The sequence below is a fragment of the Lepisma saccharinum genome, chromosome 8 (assembly GCF_977018435.1).
Source record: "Lepisma saccharinum chromosome 8, izLepSacc3.1, whole genome shotgun sequence".
Classification (NCBI taxonomy): domain Eukaryota; kingdom Metazoa; phylum Arthropoda; class Insecta; order Zygentoma; family Lepismatidae; genus Lepisma; species Lepisma saccharinum.
Window position 1 is genome coordinate 32,737,256 of NC_139236.1, and position 22,059 is coordinate 32,759,314.

At 40.0% G+C, this 22,059-nt stretch overlaps 2 protein-coding genes across 2 annotated transcripts in view; one reads left to right on the plus strand and one right to left on the minus strand.

The window, feature by feature from the left end:
- Nucleotides 1-22,059, plus strand: part of hiw (MYC binding protein highwire) — a 529,247-nt gene that overhangs the window by 160,748 nt on the left and 346,440 nt on the right. The window lies entirely within an intron of this gene.
- On the minus strand, nt 686-21,651 carry LOC145990917 (uncharacterized). Its single transcript, XM_083126442.1, has 2 exons — nt 20,953-21,651; nt 686-3,991 (listed from the first exon to the last, which is right to left on the minus strand). The coding sequence occupies exons 1-2, from the start codon at nt 21,115-21,117 to the stop codon at nt 2,675-2,677; spliced, it is 1,482 nt and encodes a 493-aa protein (XP_082982568.1). The 5' UTR covers nt 21,118-21,651; the 3' UTR covers nt 686-2,674.

A 22,059-nucleotide genomic window follows, 5' to 3' on the forward strand; every position in this document is an offset into this window, starting at 1 on the left:
AATCCCGGCTTGGACATGGATGTTTGTGAGTGTCCATTCATCAATATTTCATCATATCATCACTCATCCCCATCTTCGAAAATTAGCCAAAAGTGGCACAAGAAGTGAAGTAAAATAAAGCAAATCAATAATAATAATAGTAATAATAATGTTATAATATTATTATTAACATTAAAATTATTATTATTAAAATTATTATCATTATTATTATTATTGGTATGTTTATCCTGGTACCTGCCCCCCCCCCCAGACAAAAAATCGTAGTTGCGCCTCTGGTACAGTGTGCAGTCGGGAAGCGCCTTGGCCTGGAAAAAAAACTTATTTTTTACCGTTACGTGGCTTGTCTGCCAAGAAAGAAATATAAATTATAAAAAATTGGGACGTATTTAAAGAATTCCATAACAAACAATTTTCTCCACCTGCCCTGGTGAACTTTGTATATTTGTTTTATTTTACTTCTCTTTTCTGCCACTTTTGGCTAATCACGAAGATAAGGATGAGTGGTGAAATGGATGAAGGAATTATCACAAACACACAACACAAGCCTCTCTTCACAAGGTCCACTACCTACTGTAAAGTACAGTTTGCCATAGAACATTAACCTCATACCTTCGATTGAACCCAGACACTTCTCTTAATGTAAGAAATCAACCACATAACACAACACGAAAGATTACTTGCAGCAATTTTAGCAAATTTTTATTCATTCTTAATTTAACATTTCTTCAGAAACTGTACACTGAAAAATATAAATTAATTGCATTCGTTTTAATGTTGATATTTTAGATTGTTCTGGACAGTATGCCATCAATGGGAATTAACTAACTTTTTGTGAACTTACATGTAAAGTTGGTACAGCAACTGTATTGAAACTTCGCAAATACCATACAAAGTAAATAATGTTTCATAATATTTTTGCATTTCACACAAAGCTTGTAGACAACTGTTTAAGTATATAATACATGACGGAATATCACAGTATAAATTGTACATACATACACACTCGCATACATTGGAAGTAAGAGAGTAAGACTATAGTGTTTACCACTGCGATTTTTGGCACTGATAGGATAATCTGCAACAAAACACATGACCTCGAGATTTTTTCTCGGTCAAAATTACCAGTACAACTGAATCCTTCCGATACAAAAGAATACAACTACTATACAGTTATTTGCTTGCTACTGGCAAAAATGTAAAACACTTACGCTAAAATATGCTTTATTTACTTATGCATGTCAGATGGTCCTGAATTTGATTCCTGGGAGGGTGAGGATTCATATATAAGTGTTTGTAACCCACTTAAAACTATGTGGCCAATTCAGTTGGCATATCTGTGCGTGTGTGCATAATAATGTTATTTTATACAGTGCTTTTGGAGCGAATCTAATTTACTTTGGCAAAGATGTAAGCAAATTGTTTTATTGTTGGAGATAAAGGTACAACCATTTCTTACACTGACAAACCTGTGCAGTAAACTATAAAGAACAGCATTTCTATTCTGAGGCATGTATTGTGATTTTTGCATTCTCTACTGAATGATTGCAGTATTATGGTTTTGCACGACGAGACATTACCCATGACACACACACACATACACGCACAATTTGTATTACCCTACAAGGGGTATCCTAAAGAAATTGATTTACTCCTCTAGTAATTTACGTTCAATATTATGTAGAATGTGATGTTTGTTTTCGTCACGTCACAACTTTTTATTCGGCAGTTGGATATGCAGATGGCTACTACAGATGCTTAAAGGGATTGAAGCAAGCGTTCACTTTACTGACTAGCTGCTTAAATAAAATCTACAGTTTGTTTTGAGCGAGATACAATATAGGAATGTAGATAAGCGTACAGTTGCAGCTGTCAGTTCATTTGGGACTAGAATAAAATAATTTATATTGACAGCCAGATCCCCTGAACAAGCTATTTTTGCTCTGCCATGGTGTATCGACAGAAGCTTGTTTAAGAAAGAAAATTAAAAAAATAGTACGATGTCGATTTTCCGACATCGTGACATTAGGAAATATGTATTTGAGGCAAGGAGGTTGCCATACAAAACTAGCCATAAACGTTTACATAGTTGAGTGATTTTGTTTTGTGGACTGTCTTGCAAGAGATCGTTTTCATGTCCGTTGATACTTGATTGTGTTTTGTACGTAGTATATGTTTTTACAGTCAGGGGAAATTTAGCACATTGAAATCATTGAAACACCATAAAATACCTCTGTCTGGCAGGCAGCCTTAAAAGATTAATAAGAAAAGGTGGCATTGAGAAGAGTAATAAGGTTGTCATGCAAAACTGTCTGCCATAAAAGGAAAAAAATGCAACGTGTCACAGTAATTTCAAAATGTTGCTTAATTTCTCATGACTGTGCGTGTGTATATTATTGGTGGGGGGGGGGGCTTTCAGTTCGAGGTACCTGTGCACTATCTTCACACCAGCTAAACTTTCTTTTGTGCTAAACGCACAAACAGAAATTAACATAGAACACATTTGACGCATCACTTTTATGATGGTCTTTTTTTTCACTTCACTGTCTGCTCGGCAGACGAAATGAGAAGAACAGACGTTGTTACATTAACAACTAAATGTCACAAGAACAGACGACTGCGCTCTTGATTTGTGAACACAGTTCCTTCACAGCCTCTGAAACTCCATTATGATGAATCAGTATTTGATAGCCGTTTCGTCCTCGTCATCTTCGTACTCCTGTAATGAAAACGATTCTTCGTGTTGCAACGGTTCTGCCTTCTCCACTATTACATGGACTTCAGTTTCTCGGTACGTCTTCGTATCAGGAACTACCATCATGTACCTGGAAGGAGAGCGATCTTTGGCCATCGCTATCTTATCTTGCAGCTCAACTCTCCTTACTCCTAATCTCCTCTTCCGGGCTCTCTTCCTGCAAAGAATCACCACGAGGATCAGAAGCGAGACCAGTAACACGGTACCTACCGCAAGTCCTATTATAAGAGGCGTGTTGTCGGGTTTGGCGTCGCACTTTTTCTGAAAGTCCTCCAGGCGGATGTACCTCTGTGTGTCTTGCCTGCAAGAGGTGGCTCGCGCTAGAAGCGTTACCAGCGGGGACATGCTCTTGTTCTTTACCGCGTGGGACACCTCTCCCGCCACTTGGCTGAAGCAGTGGCAGAAGCACGGCTGGTCCAGGAAGATGTTGCTGATCTGAAGGTCCTTCTCCGGAGCATAGCGCTTGTTGAAGGCTAGTGAGCCGTTTTCGACGCGCTCGAAAGTGTTGTTGTCGAACGTCAACTTCCGGTACGTCCCGATGTCGGGTTGGATGTTGACCAAAGCGCCCGTCTCCAGCTTTCCTACGATGTTGTTCTGGAAAAACACGGGCCCGCTTGCGTTCAGCTGAATGGCCCCTCCGGCAAAGAGTCCCACCACGTTGTTGTCGAAGCGGAAGCTGCGTGGTCCGTGAAGAACGAGCGCCTGATTCCTGATGGCACCTATCTTCAAGTCCAGGAACCGAGCTTCGTTCCGCACTTGCAGCTCGAAAATTGCCCGACTCTGGATGTTGTCCAGCCTGCTGTCCACAAGATGCATGTTCTGAACCTCGAACTTCTTGAACGCCTGCGATTCCAGCAGGTCGATGTCGCACTTCCGAAGTATCAAGCGCTCGAGCTGTACCAGGCTGGAGACGGCAAAGGGCTTGACGACGATCATTCGAACACTTTCGAGCACGATCGCGTCGTATCGTCCTGCAATCGCGTAGCTCGACAGGTCACTTATGGTAACGTTCCTTATGGACAGCTCGACACCCGGCTCGGTTTTGTTCCTTTTGTTCCACAGAAATCCCTTTTCTTGGACGGTGACGTTACTCACGTTTGCTATCTCGACTTTTCGGAGTCCAGGAAGCCCTGAGAGCGTCATGGCGTTCACAACCAGGCTCTGGCAATGCTGCACTAGAAGAGAACTTGTCGAGAGGGGCAAACTGAAGTCTCCGTCTGGCCTTAGTGTCACGTGACCCTGAAATTGATACATTAATTTGTAGTTAAATAAGTAATTGGATTAACACAATTCCAATATTGCTAGCATTCTGTATAACTTCGTATATATCACTATAAGCAAAAAGTAGGAGACATTGTCCCCAAATGTAAGACTAAAAGTAAAAATGTAGCGCACAAGCATTTACAGTATATATATTATATACAGGGTGATTCAGAAGTCTGGCACCATAGGGCAACTAGGGTATTAGAGTAGATAAGCGAAAAATGTAAAGTTGTTGGAAATAAGTGGTTTTCAATCTAATGCGCTTGAATTTTCTCCGTAGAATGCACTGCTTACACTGTACACTGGTACAAGCCTCAATGAGAACTGAAAACGTATAAACTCAGAAAAATAACTAATTATAGTCATCAATTCTTAATTTACCGGGTACAGCACGGTTTTGCGATAACGGTAATGCCTCTTGTTCAGGACGAATCATGTGTTAAGAAGGCATTTCCCGTTCTCACTGAGGCTTGTACACTCACCTAACTTAGTACTCCGGCAGTTTGTTTATTTATAGAGCATATTTGCAGAAGATACAATTAACAGTGTATCAATATACGCTGTATAAAACACACCATATTACTAACTTCGTTATCCGTACCAGTGTACAGCCTCAACGGTGCATTCTACGGTGAAAATTCAAATACATTAGATTGAAAACTACGTATTTCCAACAACTTTTCGCCTCATTCAATTTTCGCTATCTGCATTAATAACCGGGTTGCTCTATGGTGCTGGACTTTTGAATCACCCTGTATAGATAATGCTAACAAGTAATATAAATATGACATTTCCGTTCAAAACTAATGAATTTTTAAATGATTTCTCGAGAACAAAATTCCCAAGTTTGCAATCAATAACTATTCCATGTGTTTTCAAACTTCCCCGATGAGCCAAATTTTCAGTTTTACTCAAAATATAATTATCGAAATTGTACTGAACCAATGACAGTTCTTTTAGTACAGTAATAAATTCCGTTACGTATGATTTTCAACTGAAAAGCGCGTTTTCTTAATGCAAATTATGTGATACTCTAAATGTACGTAGAACCTTTTTCAGGAAAAAAAAAAAAGAGTACGTTTGGTGACCCTCTGTGTGTACGTTGCTGTCTAATGGAACATGATTTACAAAACGTTCCATATTTTTTCTTTCATTCTTTAAAAAAAAGAAGAAGAAGAAGAAGAAGCATCATATCATACTCCATAACAAGAAAAGGAACGAAATGCTGTCTCAACCAGCCCAGTCTTTCTCTTTCGGTTATTTTTACGTAGGTTTTCTACCTCTTTATGTTCATCGCGACGGTGACTCTTTGTCAGATGATTGCTTTTTTATAATGTATTTTATTCGCGCCACTAGGTTAAACGCGGCAGTGATGATAACTCCACGTATTTGTTGCATTGAATGACAGGCATAAAACGATCTTCTATAACTTCATTGCAAGGTTGAAACCAATTTGCACCTGATAGGCCACCCAGCAAAGCAAACAGCCTCCTGGCAATAATCTGTGGTCGTTGCATCGATAACACTCAAGCTCAACTTTCATCCTTCTTTCCAGTCACTGCAAGAATCGTCCCATTCTCTCGAAGTCAGAGCAAGCTTATGATAACAAGACATGTGCCACATGTCGATCCCAAGTTCCACCTGTGAAACGTTGGATATGTAATATCTACGAATTTATACAGGAAATAGTTATTCCTTTGCGTTTCACGCTTAGCAAACTTGAGTAGCAAACAAAACGTTAACCTGCACAAAAAATGAAAACCGGATAACACGAAACAAAACATGGTTGAAATAATACAATATCAGTTGAATTGTATCATTTCAAAATATGTTGTGTGCAGGAAGAGACCACCACGGTACTGAATGAGAAGTGTTTATATGCCAGCGGTAAGGATGCCTCTATGATTTTGAAAACAGCTACAGACTAGATATTTAGTCAGTTAATACAGCATGACTCCAAAGAGTAAGCAAATACATAGTCAAGAATCTTGATGAAAGTTTAAACAGGCGAAGTTTCGTCGTCGTTGTTGTTGTCGTCGATTTAGTATATTTTACGTCGCTTTTCTAGCTGTTTTAAGTGATCACGATGACGAGTAAGAATGGCGACGAGGTGAAATGCAAACCCCAGTGAGGATTATTACCTCTGGCTTCAGGCAGTGTGAAGCAGTTTAATCAGACATTTTCATGGTGAGAGTGTAAGGACTAAAGGTAAATTTACCGCCAAAATGACTATAAACTGACTCTCCCGCCAAAATGACTATAAACTGACTCTCCTGAAGAAATGTATGAGGGGTGTGTAGAGAAATCACTAGTGTGAAGGAGTGTCCCAAGTCATTCCTAACATCATATTTTTGTTTTTCTTATTTAGAGTCGCTTTTCTTCCCCTTTTTGACATCACGACGTTGAGGATGAGTAATAATTAAATGAACTGAAGAAGGGACTCTCACAATAACAGACTGGGACTCGAACACGTGAAGTTTGGTATCGAGATCGAAATTCGACCATGCGTTTGGCCACCGAACCGCCAATTTCCAGCCTCTAAAAATAGTAAAGTGGTAGGATAGCGTTTGCGTGTATATGTGTACGTATGATCATGATGAGAGTTCCCTCACACATTGGAATAAGTCAAGTACGAAAAGACTGCTGGATTCCCGTCGACGATGGAACATTTCAGCATCTGAAGCAGTGGGGTTCCGAGTCAACACAATGATGACCCTATATCTCCAAGAACAAATCCCAAGCATCTGGTAAAGTATGCACTTAAATTTGAGATAGTTGTGGGCCGATCCTTTCTGCAAGCAGCTGCGTGATAAGCAGAGGTTACGATTCATTGTGTAGCCTTCCTGCCTGAGTCACCGACCTATATCAGGAATTTTATTTCATTCTTAAAAGTGTATCGACGCAACAAGATACACGTTAGCTAGTGATAACGCTGGCTGTTAATCATAATGAAAACTTTCCTATCTTATGTGAACAGTTCCATATTAGTACCGCACTGAGTTATCTTCGAAGAAAAAAATATGTACTTGTGTTTGAAATGGGGGTTTTGAGTAAAGTTTGAGGAAAACTAACACACTGATTTTTTTTCATGCTAAAGGTTTTTACTTTGTAATGCTCTCTTGCTGGAGAAGTGCAAGGAGTTCGTTCGAGTGTGTGTTTGTTAGATATTGTATTGTATTTTATATTTATATTCTTTGTATTATTTGAAACTGCAAATTCTCCCCCCCCCCCCTTTTCTGATTTTTCAACATTTGTTCGCCCAGGTCTCCTGAGTATGTATGTGATGTTTTTCCGAAAAAAAGGAAAAACATTTCCCGAGTTAAACAGTTTGAAAATTTCAGATTCTTTTGGTAACGAATTAACGCTTTTCGTAGATATATCTGCTTCTAAATGAGATACAAACCTAGGAAATCACTCATTTTATAACTCTTAGAGCCATGCATATTATGTCAGGGCCAAAAATTCAAACTTTGAAAACGTTCAAAATTTTGAATAGACTGTTCGAAAAAATCGAATTTACTAATTATCCCCTAAAAACATTCGCAGAGTTTACTGAATGTAATTTTTATTTCAAAAAGGATTTCTTTCTCTAGAAAATATACAGGCATATGTTTGTGGAAGAGTATTTTCTAGAATTAATTTCTTTCTCAAAAAGACTGGGATTGGACCTATAGTTTGGACAGGTATGTCCCTACCAAAGATCGAAGCACCTCACTTTATCACAATATGTGATACAATGCACTTATTACTATTGAACGGAAATTGGAGGTGCGTCAAGGGTGTCCTGGCCATGACATTTTCGGTAACATCACTCCTGAACCGCTCACTCAGAATCATACATGTTTGGAGAGCCTAGTGTCCACAACTAGGAACATCCCAGCCCAAGGGTAGTAGTTAGGTATGTTCGAAAATTGTTAGAGAACAATAATAAAATAAGAATTTTTCATATACCAGTCACTTTGTATAGCAAATTGTGGCCATGGTGTTTAGTAAAATAGTACTTTTTCCAGAATGTTATCGAAAATATTAAATCCATGTAGCAGAAAACTTTCGATTTTTGTGGTAGTCTTTAAAAATGTTGTACCAACTGTGGTGTAATTTGCGAGGAACGCTAAAAAAAATCACATGAACCACAATATTTGCATTATTTCGCGGCATGTTGCGACAATTGTGCATGAAAAATGCATTTAGCATGTCAGGACAAGCAATTTCGGGCAACTACTAATTTCCTTCTATTTATCGCGATTGTGAAAAATAAGATACAAATCAACACGTGCCGGGTGTTTGTTACATTTTCTAGTATTACAAGAAAACAAGAGCCAATCCATAAAATGTTAATGCCATTTTTGAATTCAGCACTCCCAAAATCCACTTCTTTTCTTTAGATATGCAATTGTAAAACTGTGCAACATGGCAAAATTTCTGGAGGGGCCCGTTCCGGTGAGCACATGCCAGTGTCCGACCCACTTAGTGCTTTAGTTCAGTCGTCCACTTGCCATTTCCTATTGGTGGGACCGCTCTAGGAAGCATTCTCACTTTACACTGGCACCATTCTGGTGATTCACGCGATCCGTGTCATATTCCACGATGTGAAAGAACCGTTCAAAATGCTGCAAAGTAATTATCGAGGGAAATGATGTTTGCGATTTTTCGTTCCGGAAAATGAGAGGAAGACGTGGACATGCCTGTTTTCATTGGACTCCAGTTTGCTGAAGATTTCCCAGCTTGGTAGTGCATTACAGGAAGTCCGTAACAGAAACCGCTTGTTTTGTAATGTTTCCACTTTTCACAATTACAGTTACAATTACAATTGAAATAAGCACGTACCTTGTCGCAAGGATGCTGTGTGTGTGTGTGGAAAAGGTGTCCTCCCAAATACAAATATTTCTGGCACCTTATTTCTGACAGAAAATCTTAGATTAGACATCGCTACTTTATCCTCAGTTGTCGCGACAGCGCCGGCAGCTTATCGGGGGTTGGGTGAGTTGTCAGCCGCGAGAGGGCGATTCATACTGCACGTGTCGGCAGTGATGCCAACCGTAGGAACATGTCCCTAAGCATAGGGACTTTTCACTAAATTTCGCCCGCGTAGGAACGTAGGGACAGATTTTGCCAAATGAGGGAAAACGTAGGTACTTTTTTCAATCTTGGTAAATGACATTTTATGAATTAGTTTATCTGGATACTTTAGCGAAGAGGAGAAAAAAGAACTAACTAACAAATCTCCATCAGAATTTTGGAACATGTTATCGGTTGCCAAAAACTTTCAAGGCAAGTTCCTTTTTGAAAACATTTCCACTCTCGCGAAAATAGTGCTAACATTGCCACATTCTAAAGCGGAAACGGAAAGAATATTTTCAATGTTAAGTGATACAAAAACAAAAAAGGGAAATAAAATGGGACCAGAATCGTTAAAGACTGCAGGAAATACAGCATATATCACCAACCAACATCTATCTCTTCACAGCAGCAGCATGTATGACTTCAAATAACATAATCAACAGTAAACGACTCAACGTTATTCATTAGGTGTGTGCGGGATCCTTTACTTTAAAAAGTCGTTAATTCTCGACGTTTTCTGCCTTGTAAGTTTCTGGAACTTATCGAAAATTGTAAGTTTTTATTCTAGAAATGCAAAAACAATCACTTAAAGTGAAAATGACTTGTAAAATTCGAGATTTCCAGTGCTTCGGGAAATTTCGAACATTTCCCGTCCCGAAAATTTTCCGACTTGGTCGGGAAATTGCAAATTTTTCAGTCCCGAATGTCGGGATTTAAAAAAATTACCGTCCCGATCCCGTCCCGACCCAAAAAATTCTGTCCCGCACACCCCTATTATTCATTAAGGCAAGAATTTACAATACCGGACCCTTCTGTAATTTCTATGCTACGTCTTATACTCACGAAATAATTATTCGTGATGATTTATCTCAAGTTAACATGTTGGGGTGAGGGGGAAAAAATGTTAATTAACGTGTAGAAGTTGTAAAATAAGCATTTCAATTCTCGCAATGATTCTCCGTATACAAGTATGGTAGCCATATTTGTTGATATGAACAAATTACAATTAGTTACGCTGTCTACAGCGTTGCCACACTGTTGATTTCATACTTGGAGAGCATGGATTGTGTAAGAATAGCGGAAGAGAACAGTAAAAAAGTTGTTAATGTTATACAGATTGTTAGGTGGAGTGTGCAGGAGGGCTAATTAATAAACTTATTCATTTCAGTATATTGCCCAAAGAACGTGCTTACATGTGACAGCGACAATCACGATGTAGAAGAACTGATTTGATTACAGGTAAATTTGGCAACATTACATCAATCATAAAATTGCAGGATACTAAAATGGCGTCTTCGATGATGTTAAAGTGCTACGAAAAAAATATTTTTTATCGGTTCGTAATCACAATTACCGCAAAACCATTCAGGAATAGCCCCACTGAGCATTCTCGGTAAGGTTAGGTTAAGTTAGGTTAGGCAAGGCAAACATAGTTAAAATTTGGGCTCGAGAAACGGGTAGCCCAACAAACCATTGACGGATAGCCCCACGAACCATTCAGGTACAAAAAAGGTAAAGTGTTCCCCTGTGCATAGCACCACGCCATGAAGGCGTATAGGGGGTGTGAGGGTAACGCCCCACACTTTCTTGATCCGGTCGTGAGTGGGGGTGATGTGATCAGCACCACGCCCCTGACCGCCTTTACCCCCCAGGGTTTCCCCCAGGTACCCATGTTATTCGACGCTGGGTAGGCGCCAGGGCCGCTTCCAGGTACGGTTAGGTTAAGTTAGGATAGGCAAATGTAAATTCGCTCCTTCATTAATTGTGGAAGCACCGAGTAGAAAGATTTGGTAAGTAAATGTGTATATTTTATCTTCTGTTTTGCATGCTCATGAGGTGATAATTTTTTTAGTCGCTTTACTTGGCGTAGGGACATTTGGTCAGTTGTAGGGACATTTTGACTACGTCTGTAGGGACATTGCCGAAAAATGGTTAGCAACACTGTCGGCTACCAGACGTCAGTGTACGTTCATGTTCACTTCTGTTTGCGTTTATCAGTACACGTGTTGCTTATACTGTGTTATTGTAATGTGCTACTCATGGCCAGTGCTTTATTGTGTGTTAATTGTTATTCATTCATTAGTTATGTCGTTAAACAAATATAGTCTTGAACAGAGAGTTTTTATGTACGATAATTACGTGAAAACGAATTCTTGCAGAAAAGTGGTCAGGGAATTACGATAGACAGGATCTCTTGAACCTAAGAAACGTGTTGTATTGCTGTTAAAGGAGGTCATTTTCAACATCTCTTATAACACAGGAGGTTAGTGATCATCATTATTATTACTTTTAAATATCATTTTACGCTTTCGGTTTGCTTTATGCGCCGGGATGCTGTCTTCCCTTTCTGACAACTGACGATAAAGTAACGATGTCTAATCTAAGATTTTCTGTCAGAAATAAGGTGCCAGAAATATTTGTATTTGGGAGGACACCTTTTCCACACACACACAGCATCCTTGCGACAAGGTACGTGCTTATTTCAATTGTAATTGTAACTGTAATTGTGAAAAGTGGAAACATTACAAAACAAGCGGTTTCTGTTACGGACTTCCTGAACGCAATTTGCCGGGACCTGTTGCATGGAGAGCCCGCTGAACGGCCGTCACTCTGGCGGTGAACGACTGAAATAACCTCCCTGTACATGTTAGCAGAAAAGTTCCCAAAGATGGTATGTGTATTAAGTAACTCAATTTTCAGCCATGTAATAAACACTTTCAGACTGAGCAAAGGCAAAATAATGTGTGTATTTTATTTTAAAAGAAAAATGAGAATAAGCAGAATTAAAACTCGCCCTGACTCCCGGAGAAGTACAGGGTCAAAAAGTAAATATTGGTTATGACTAGATCCTGGAAGTTTGGAAATATGTTTTTTTATTGTTATATTCTCGGTGGATAAATTATTTTTACACTACAAGTGTTTCTTTATTTCTCTATTTTATTTCCTACTGAGTTTAATAAAAAAATGCGTAATGGACTGATAACGTAATTACCGTATTTGCCGGTGTATAAGACGCACCGGCGTGTAAGACCCCCTTTTTTGTACACATTATTGGAGGGAATGACTTTATCACTGGATATTTTAATTAATTTACAGTATTTCAAATATAAAGTAATATATAGGTGTACTTTCAACAAATAACTTACGTAATCTAACTAGGAAAGAATACATTTTAATCTTCTTCGTCAAAACCCACACATTCATCTCCAGAGCTAAATGAAAAGTCCACTTGAAACCTCACCTAAATCAGAATTGAAGATACAGGTAATCAAAAACTGAGTGTCGGCGTTTAAGACGCGCCCTATTTTTCTGACCTCCTTTTAAAGGAAAAAAGTGCGTCTTATACGTCGGCAAATACGGTAATTATACCGACACTTTAAAAACAAAAGGACAAATTCATTTAAAATGAAAAATGGATTGAACTTTAAACTTATTAATCAAGTTTAAAGTTTATTATATTCTTCATTTTAAATAAACTGTGTATTTTGTTTTTAAAAGTATGTACATGGAAATAACTTTCAGATTTTTAGAAAAGTCACAATTAATTATGGGTTTGATTTGTTTTAAATCACATTATAGAAAGCCCGTTACGTTGTCACGTGACCGATTATGACCTAGAATTATGAGCTCCAGCGCACCCTCGCATCCATAAATAGCCTACATGAGAAATTTCCAGAATTGTTTACAGAGCACCAAGAAATACACACAGAGGCGAAAGAGAGAGGGAATGAGCTAGAATATCCAAAAGGGCATTTACATGCACTCTTTAAAATGCATTCATTATGAGACACTAAACACCATGAACAAATATATAAAAAGGCAAAAATTTGCATCCTGTTAGTTCAGCTAAAATAGCCTATTTTGTGGGTTTTCCAAGTTTGGAAGCGGTAAATTAGACACCGTATATTTTTTAACGACGACTGCAAGTGGTGTAGGTTTATAGGTCGTAAGTTCTAGAGGGCACAGAAGTTGGCATTTTTTCCTTGTTCGGGGAATAGCTTCGGGCATGCGTAATTATTGCATGGAGTGTTGGGTGGCGGAAGGCACCGGTTCTGAGAGATTGCGAGTTCCAAATGTAAGACACGCAATGCAAGGCAATAATAACAGAAATGGCCAACGGCAAGGTCAGTTTTGTTATGGAGGTTGCTTTGAAGACGCAGTAAGAAGCTTGGTTAATTTGATTGATTCGCTCATTGTGAATCAGTTCATCAATAGATCAGTTCTTGTGAACCAGTTCATTCAATTAATATGCTTTACTCCTCCAAAAAAGGAAAATATTCACAGAGGACAGGGTTTGAGTTGGTGTTTTAAGTCCACTTTATGCACAGTAAGGCTAATCGGGACTGGGTCTACAGTTTTAAAGTGGGATCCGAGCCACTATGTGCCTCCACCGGGTATCGAACCCGGGACCTCTTGATTTCAAGCCAGGAGGAGATGGGGGATGGGGAGTTATGTCGTCAAGACACTCAGAGAAGTAGCTTACATGCATCTAAGGTGCATCGGTTTTCGGCACTTGTAACTAGTTGTATCAATCACAATGAATGATGATTAAGTTAAATTCATGAAGAGACCTCCATACTCGGGTAGGGGCTGGCACCTAAGCTGGCCAGATAGTGATTGATTGATTTAGTTTATTTTACTTCGCGTTTTGTGCCTCTTGGCTAATTTGCGAAGAGGGGGATGAGTGATTAAATGATGAAATTGATGAATGGACATTCACAAACAACCAAGCCCGAGCGGGATTCGAACCCGGGACCATTGGCGTCGGAGCGCGATGTGCTAACCACTCGGCCACATTGTCCGGCTGATAGTGAGTCGAACACTCAACGCGCTCGGCCATTCCCGTTCGTCTGGTGAAATTCCACCGTATTTTCACCGTATAATCGTAGCAGATTTTTTTTTAAAAAAAAAGTTGGGTGCCACCATTATGAGAAGCTTTTTTAATGTGCCGGTATTACCGGTACTTAAAAATAATTTATTACTAAACTGTCTTTGGCGCAAGAATAGAATGCACGGAATACACGTTAAAATTTATTACTCCAAATAGACGCACATAATTTCTTCGTGACAGTTGAGCGAACATTTTTCCGGTGTGAAAGAAAAGTTTGCACCTTCTGCATTATGGTCGAAATATTACACTTAAGAATATTACAAAATGTAATCATCTGTGTCCAACGGCTATCACTGGTTGCGTTATCTGACGTGTGATGCGATGATTATGTGATGGAAGGTCATAAACCTATTTTTCGTCAGAAAAAACAGGGCGCGACGATCATGCTGTAAAATACAATACTTGCAAATGAAAATATGTCAACGAGTTAAAACATGTCATACAATTAGTAGCCGGATGCTGTTGCTAATATTAATACTCGAAGAAAGCAAGGAAATCGACGCTTTCTAAACGTGCCAGAATGTACCTCTTGATTGAGAAAACCTTGTTATCTCTTCCTTATTACCCTCTTCATTATCCTGCTTGCCAATTAACGATTTATAATATATAGTGACCGATTCTCTCATGACTTTACCAGCTGCATGCCCTGTCCGAACTATAATATATTGACATGTTAGCTAAAAAATGGTGGGAGGGGGACGTTAACTTACAGAGAAAGAGTGGAAGGATGATGTTTCAATCTGAGTCGACCATGAGAGCTGCTTGGACCAAGATGTATTAGAGTCGCTGCACTGTCAAGTGCGAAAAGTGGTCATCGCACAGCTCTCGATTTTTCTTGCGATAATGTGACTTGTTTTAGAAGCAGTCGAATAACCTGAATCAGGAACAAGTTTCCGTATTAATTCGATTTGCATGGAATAGATCGACCTATTAGTTTGTGGTGCGGATTTTCTTCCCCTTCCCTCTTTTCCTTTTGATCAGTTAATTCTCAGAAAGCTCTAGCTGTGGTTAAGGAACCGCATCTGCAAAAAGAAAAGATAAAATAGCGATTTACTTTATATCTCGACTTCGAAGATTTTTTGTTCCAGTCGCGGCCAGGGCATTAGTTAGTGTTCTTTACTTAATCGAATAATTCGCGGAGTGGTTATCATCACGCGCTGTGACGCCAGGGGTACCTGATTCGAATCCCGGTCTGAGCACTGAGAGTGGGTGTTTCTTGTGAGTGTCCCTTCATTAATTTTATGTCCTCACTCATCCTTATTTTCGCGATTAATCAAAAAGTGGCGGTATAGCGAAGTAAAATAAACCGAATCAATCAGTCTAATAATAATTCATTCTCACCGTTATTATTAATTTAAACTGCTACAAAAAAGACGTTAAATAACAAAATTACAAGTACAAAATACACCTTGATAACAACACGGATATCTTTGTTTCGTTACAGTTAGAAATTTACATGTGCTTATTTAGTCGTGTAGAAAGCTGTGGGAGTAATTAATTAACGCCTACAATAGCAGAAGCTCTGTTTGTGGTAGAAACTATTTCCTGAACACTAATTACAGAGAAATTATCAGTACAAAAATGATTAGCGTTTTCGCCTAAATGCGAGAGGTCCCGGGTTCAATTCCCGGTGGAAGCCCCCAAAATTTCGGCGTTGAGCCACTGTCGTGAGGAAAATTGGGAGTTACTTGGAAAGAAGTACCGGGGTCCGGTCTCGAAAGCAACGTCGATGGGACTCGATGCGCTGACCACGCGTCAACCAACCTTGGCAGGTACTGGCTCCTAGAGGGTTGTTGCGTCATAGAGTTGTAGAGAGATACCACATAATTCGACGTTCTGTAACTGGCGACATGTGGAACGGTTCGCCTTAGCATCAAGAGGTTCCCGGCTAGACTAAAGAGGTGTACTACAATTCAGTGGTGCTCAGCCGCACCGCAGGTCCATCCCCAGATGACCGACACGAATGTTACATAACATTTAGGATGTGGGGAAACTATGATGACGTGGGAAAAATGAAATACTATTATGACACATAATCTAGATGGTAACACTGGTATTTCAGCAATTGGATAACATTTTGCAGATGCATTTATTATCCTCAAGAAAAGTCGTAAATTACACGCTAAATGCATCATTGAAGCTTTAGTAAAAGCCAATTAGTTGACCCGACTTTTGATAAGAGCAAAACCCAATCCTTTATCAATTAAGTCTCGTCTGAAGGTCACATTTCATGAGAATATTTTCCTGTTGGTTTCAACATACAGAACAACGGCGTCGATTGAGTTAGTCGAAAAATATAGATACGGTATTCTCAACAATATGCTGAAATCTCGGTCGATCTATTCCATAAAAGGACAGTTCAATTTTTCTTGGTAGACAAGGCTAAGGCTTGGCATTAAGAGGCCGTAGTGCAGGAGCAAAAAATGGTGAAAAATGAGGAGCAGCCATGCCCTCTCCACCGCCCCCCTTAAATGGCAGTCAGTGTTGTTTTGAATCTGCTGTACGAAACTATGTTTATATACTCTGTAAAGAAAAAATAGCGACACTTGCTGGGATATGGTTTTTCACAAGATTCATTAACCAACACCCCCAGTTCTTTTCTATTTTCATTTATTTTTTTATGTTTCAATGCAAGAGGCTCCCTCTGGTGCTACTCTATTGCATGGAGGCCGATGAGTGCTGCGTGCGATGCGAACTTCCCGCCTGCAAAATGCACCTCAAAAGCAATAGAGTAGCACCAGAAGGAGCCTCTTGCATTGAAACATAATAAATGGAAATAGAAAAGAACTGGGGGTGTTGGATAAATGTCATCGTTTTCGCAAAACCATCTCCCGCTTCTTCTGCGATGATAGGAGGGAGTGAGAGAGGCATCACATGAGAGGTTTTCCATCGAACGAACACGATCGACGATGCCTCCTGCCTCTCTCTCTCTCTCCTATCCGCTCCCTTGTAACGCTCCTTCACAAATACGGCTGATGGACAAATCCTGCTTTTCTTATTGTTTTAATTCACTTCATAATCTTGGGAAAACCATATCCGAGCAAGTGTCGCTATTTTTTCTTTACATAGTGTATGTAAATTAGTCTATGAACTACAAGGAGGGGGACAAAGAACGTTAGTTACAACCACAAGTTTCGATTCTTCTAATACAGTCATTTAGGCCGGGCCCGGACACACACTGTATACCCTCCCATTTCGTTGACTTCAGCACTATAAAACAGTGATATGAAATAAGATTTCCCTTTCTCCGATTAAACTTTCATCAAGGCTTTGTCCCCCTAATCAGAGGGTCTGCTCACGCCTATGTGTTAAGTATGTATTTTTTTGTAGAATGCAAAACAGTCAGATTCAAACCATGTTTTGAATATTTTTTAAAAAGTCATTTAAAAAAGAAGAAACATAATGTCTTACAGAAAATGTTCATTAAACATTGCACAGTACCACCAACGGTCAAAATACCGCGACTATTAAACAAACGTCATTGGGCAGGTCACACTTCATATAAAATCATGAAGGCATGTTTTTGATAAAAGCTGATAGGTAGATGTAGGACTCCACATATTCTTGATCTCCTTCAAAGTGTCGAACGATGTGATCAACATCACGCTCCGGTACCCTCACCCAGGTACACATTGACAAGAGGCTAGACGAGTCCCAGAGCTAGTGAGGCGCGGGAATGTAGAAACTGGTTCCCCTGGCAAAAAAAATAATCATCAATTTTTTTTTTCAATGTTCAATATACTTCTATATTTTTATGGCACGGTAAGACCTTTACATCAAAGTAACTATGGAAGTGCTTGGATTTGCATTAAAGTTGTCGCAAATGAGTTAAAAAGACGTTTAAGTATTGGTCATTTTTTGGCAGGAAAGAGCTCTGCAGTGATTGACCCCCTCTTCTCTTTAATTCCATCAAGTGCAATTAATTACATTTTCAATCAAGGAGGTGGGGGTGGGGGATTCAATAATTCAAAGAAAGGGGGATATGTTTCTGTCCGCATTAACACAAATGAAAACTGGCCAGCTAAGCCCACTTGCAGTTGGGTAACAATTCTTACATGTAAATCACTATAAATTATATTAACGACTGTTTTCGCTATAAAACGTAGCCAGCAGCATAGTATAAGTGTTTAATGTTTTCAAATAGTTACGAAAATATGAAAGCTGAAAGTACCGTATGGCAGATTGTTGATTTCAGCGAAGGGGGAATGAAACTATTAACTGACAACAATGAATAAGAAAATAAATTTTATAGCAAACTAGTGTAACCGGCAGAAATTTATATATATATATATATATATATATATATATATATATATATTACTCTCGATTAACCTACAAGTTAGAAAAACGACGTTAAATATAACCAAAATTGTGAAAAAATATATTGGAAGTTATTATTGTTGTTTTTCAAAATAACAGCGAAAGTTATAGTGATAAAAATAGTAACAATTTAGTTTAACTCAATGATATCAATATTCTCCTAACCGAAGGAGATAATAGGTTTCCCATCTATGATTGCTCCCATCAGTGGCATGCCTAAAGGGGGAAGGTTGGTTGCGGTTATAATCCCCCCCTCCCTTTCGGCCAAGTATTCCTAAAAAAAAAAACGCCAAAGGCAGGAAAAGATGGCAAAATGAGGACCGACTACTATAAAAAGTATACGTGAAGCCCCCTTTAGAAAATCCGGGGTACGCCACTGGCTCCCGCCCCCTCCCAATAATCGGAAACTAGTGACGCCAATAATTTCAGCATTTATGTGCCACGTACTGTAATAATAAAACAGACATTTAACAAATTAAAATAAATAGCGCCTTCTCCTTTGTTCGGCCCTAAGTAATGAAACATGACACCACGTAAGGCAGTACGTAATCTTCAACCACATGAATTGGAACATGGTTTGACAAGGTTCTACAAAAGAAACCAGTTGAACTGTTCAGTTCCGTTCTGTGTGCTCTCAGACCCCTTCACCACAATGCGCTAATCTGATTTCGCTATCGTGGCCTTGTAGTCGTATTAAATACCATACAAAGCAGACCGTGTTGCGACTAGCGAATACGTCAGGATCATTTTCCATGCCGTCACCCACCACTCGCGAAGCTATTCTTACTTCGACTGCTTACATCACCTGCTTAATGACGTCATGCAGTTCGTGTGGGGTCGAGATCACAGGCTAGCTGGTAACTTGAATGACTATTGTTCAAGTACTCATTTGCGCAAATAAATCACGCTGCTTTTGAAACTACGAAATCCATAAACTTATGGGTGGCTAAATTGCAGGGTGTGGCCTATGGGGTTTCCTTGTACATGGTAGTAGGACATGTTGACAGGCTGATAATTTATCTGGAGTAAGAAAAGAGAGCGGAGCCAGTTGCCAACCACGCAATCTTCTAGTCGAAACCGAGAGTTTCGTCTCTTCATGACAGGAAGTTTGAGTATTAACAGGGTTTATCCCGAATTTTTCATTGGAGGGGGTGACGGTAAATTTGTGCAGCCAAAATGACCACAAAAAGTAGGCCTTCGTGAAAGAAATTATGGATGTTGGGTGTCTGTGCAATGTGTTTTAGCTTGGAAATTCTCATCCATTGCCATAAATAAAACTGACTATTTTTAGTTAGTTTACGTTGCTTTTCTACCTTGCTAGGTTAATCGCGACTTATGAGAATAAATGGGTTCTGACAGTGAAATGTTCATGCCTTAACCAGAATTACGTATAACGTTGGGCTTTGATTTCGTAGCACGGCGTGCTAACCACTCTGCCAGAGAGGCCAAAAGTTAATAATCTAAAGATTTTTGAACTGATGTTTGTTTTAAGCCTACTTTATGCCCAGATAAAGCTCATCTGTATTGGACCTTCTGTTTAAAGTGGGACCTGAACCACTTTGGAATGTTTCCGGGGAAATGAACCCCGGACTCTTGGATTACATGGCGACAGCATTACCACTACGCCATCGGGATGGCCCTTGAACCGATGCTATATTTTTTTTCGGCGATGGTGTAGTGGTAACGTCATCGCCTTGTAATCAAGGAATCCCGGGTTCGATAACCGGTGGAGGTACATAGTGGTTCGGATCCCACTTTAAACTGTAGGCCCAGTACACATTATGTTATCTGTGCATAAGGTGAACTTGAAAAAACATCTCAATAAGTGAACAGTAATTGTAACTGCCAAATAGCTACATTGAGGTTAAACGTTGTGGCTTTAGATGGAATCGAACCCTGTTTCTACATATTTGTAGAAAACATTCGTCTCGGGTTCGAATCTAGCCATGGACGTTCCCTGTGAGTGTCCCTTCATCAACTTTATCATATCATTGTTCATGCTCTTCGTTGCGATTAGCAAGAAGTGGCAGAAAAGGGACCCTAAATATCAAATCAAATTGTAGAAAGCATTAGTATTTTTCATAAGATATCCATAAGAAGGCTGTCAATCCGTTAGGATTGTACACAAATTGAGGAGGCTGTCTCCAGAAAACTATTACAGTGTATATATTGGTACTAATCCTTATATGTGCCTTACCGATATTTTTTTCGTCTAGTGCTCTATAGTTTCAGTATTCAGCATACAACTAAAACACACGGCATCATAATAATATCTTACAGAAAAAGCTGCGTAGAATGAATGAAGTTGGGTGAAAATTGAGACGGACAGCATTGAAGGAAAAGTTGAAAGAAGATACATGTGCGAATGTTCACACAGAACCATGAAGCTTTCTGCTAACAGAAAAAGTCGTCTCAAGCAACATGCCCGTAAGCTCCTTTTCGTGACCACGCAGGCGCTTGGTAAGCAACAAGTGCGTGAACGAAGAACCCCCCCTCTCCTTGTCGGGTCTGTCTTTCTTTGTTCCCGCTCTTACCTGTCTGCAGGTTTCTTTAGGGGGTGGCCAGGTTGACAGGTAGATTGGAAGGCAGGTAGGAGGAAGCCAAGCCAGGGAAACCAGGATACAGTAACATGGAGTGCATGCATCCGTTAGAAATTAGAAGTTACCTTGTTCCATCCCCCACAGTCACATGTCACTCTGCTGCAGGACGCGTTGCATACGCAGTAATCCAGATCACACAAGGTGTTCGAACAGGACGCGGACAAAATACCTCTCGCTGGCACGATGACACAACACAACAATGACACGTACGTCCATATCAACATGGCCATTGTTGAGTCGCAGCCACCACCATTCTTGCACTATCCCAGGTGGGCGTGACGTTGACAACACGTCTTGGCATCACACTGGCATCACACCTCACTAAATCATGCAACGTTGCACATGTCTTGCTCGCTTTTGTTTACATACGTCACTAAACTTAACCGCGACCGACAGAAATAGTCTTCCAAAGCGATGCAGGCACCCTTTCGAGGACGAGGCCTGTTGCAGAATCACGACCGGTACGCACAGAAGTTGCTTTCGTTATTCCCGCCTGTTGCGCTTCGTCCCGTCTCGCGAGGCTTGCTTTTGCAGGAATTTTCCGCCTGCTTTGAGAGCACAAGTTTACTTCCTTCCTTCTGGCCGAGTGTCGCGTAATGGAACGGGGTTTGGAGGGGCGAGGAGGTGGGGGAGCGAGGAGAGTGGTGCTCCAGTGTAAATATGTGACCTCATATCGCGCGATAACAGTTGATGTAGATGGTGACATAATGGATCACGTGGACGCAGGAGGAAGAGGTGTGGGAAAATTTTTGTGTGACGGGCAACGCTTCTCTTCGCAGAAAGAGCCTTGTTTAACTAGCAATTCGATGCGATAGCACTTCCTGCGGGGTTTAGGAAACCGGCTAGCGCATGAGCTTGTGAACCGGTATTTGCGTCACGTGAATAAATCCGTTCAAGTGCGCAGAAGAAGTTGGCAACGGCTTGTTGAAATATCGTGTTACAGTTGTTCCTTTCCACTTGTGTGGGTGGAAGGGTTAGCATGTTGCATGCTACCAAATTCACTTTCATCGCGGTTCATTTCTTTCTATCATTGTGTTGAACAGTGGCGCAGAAACGGATGGGGTAGGGGGACATTGTATCTCTAAATTTTGGAAGGGGGTACTGTACCCCCTAAATTCGTAGATCCAAGTTGTCTCCCCCCTGACAGACGCAACGTGCTGTTGTTAAACGAA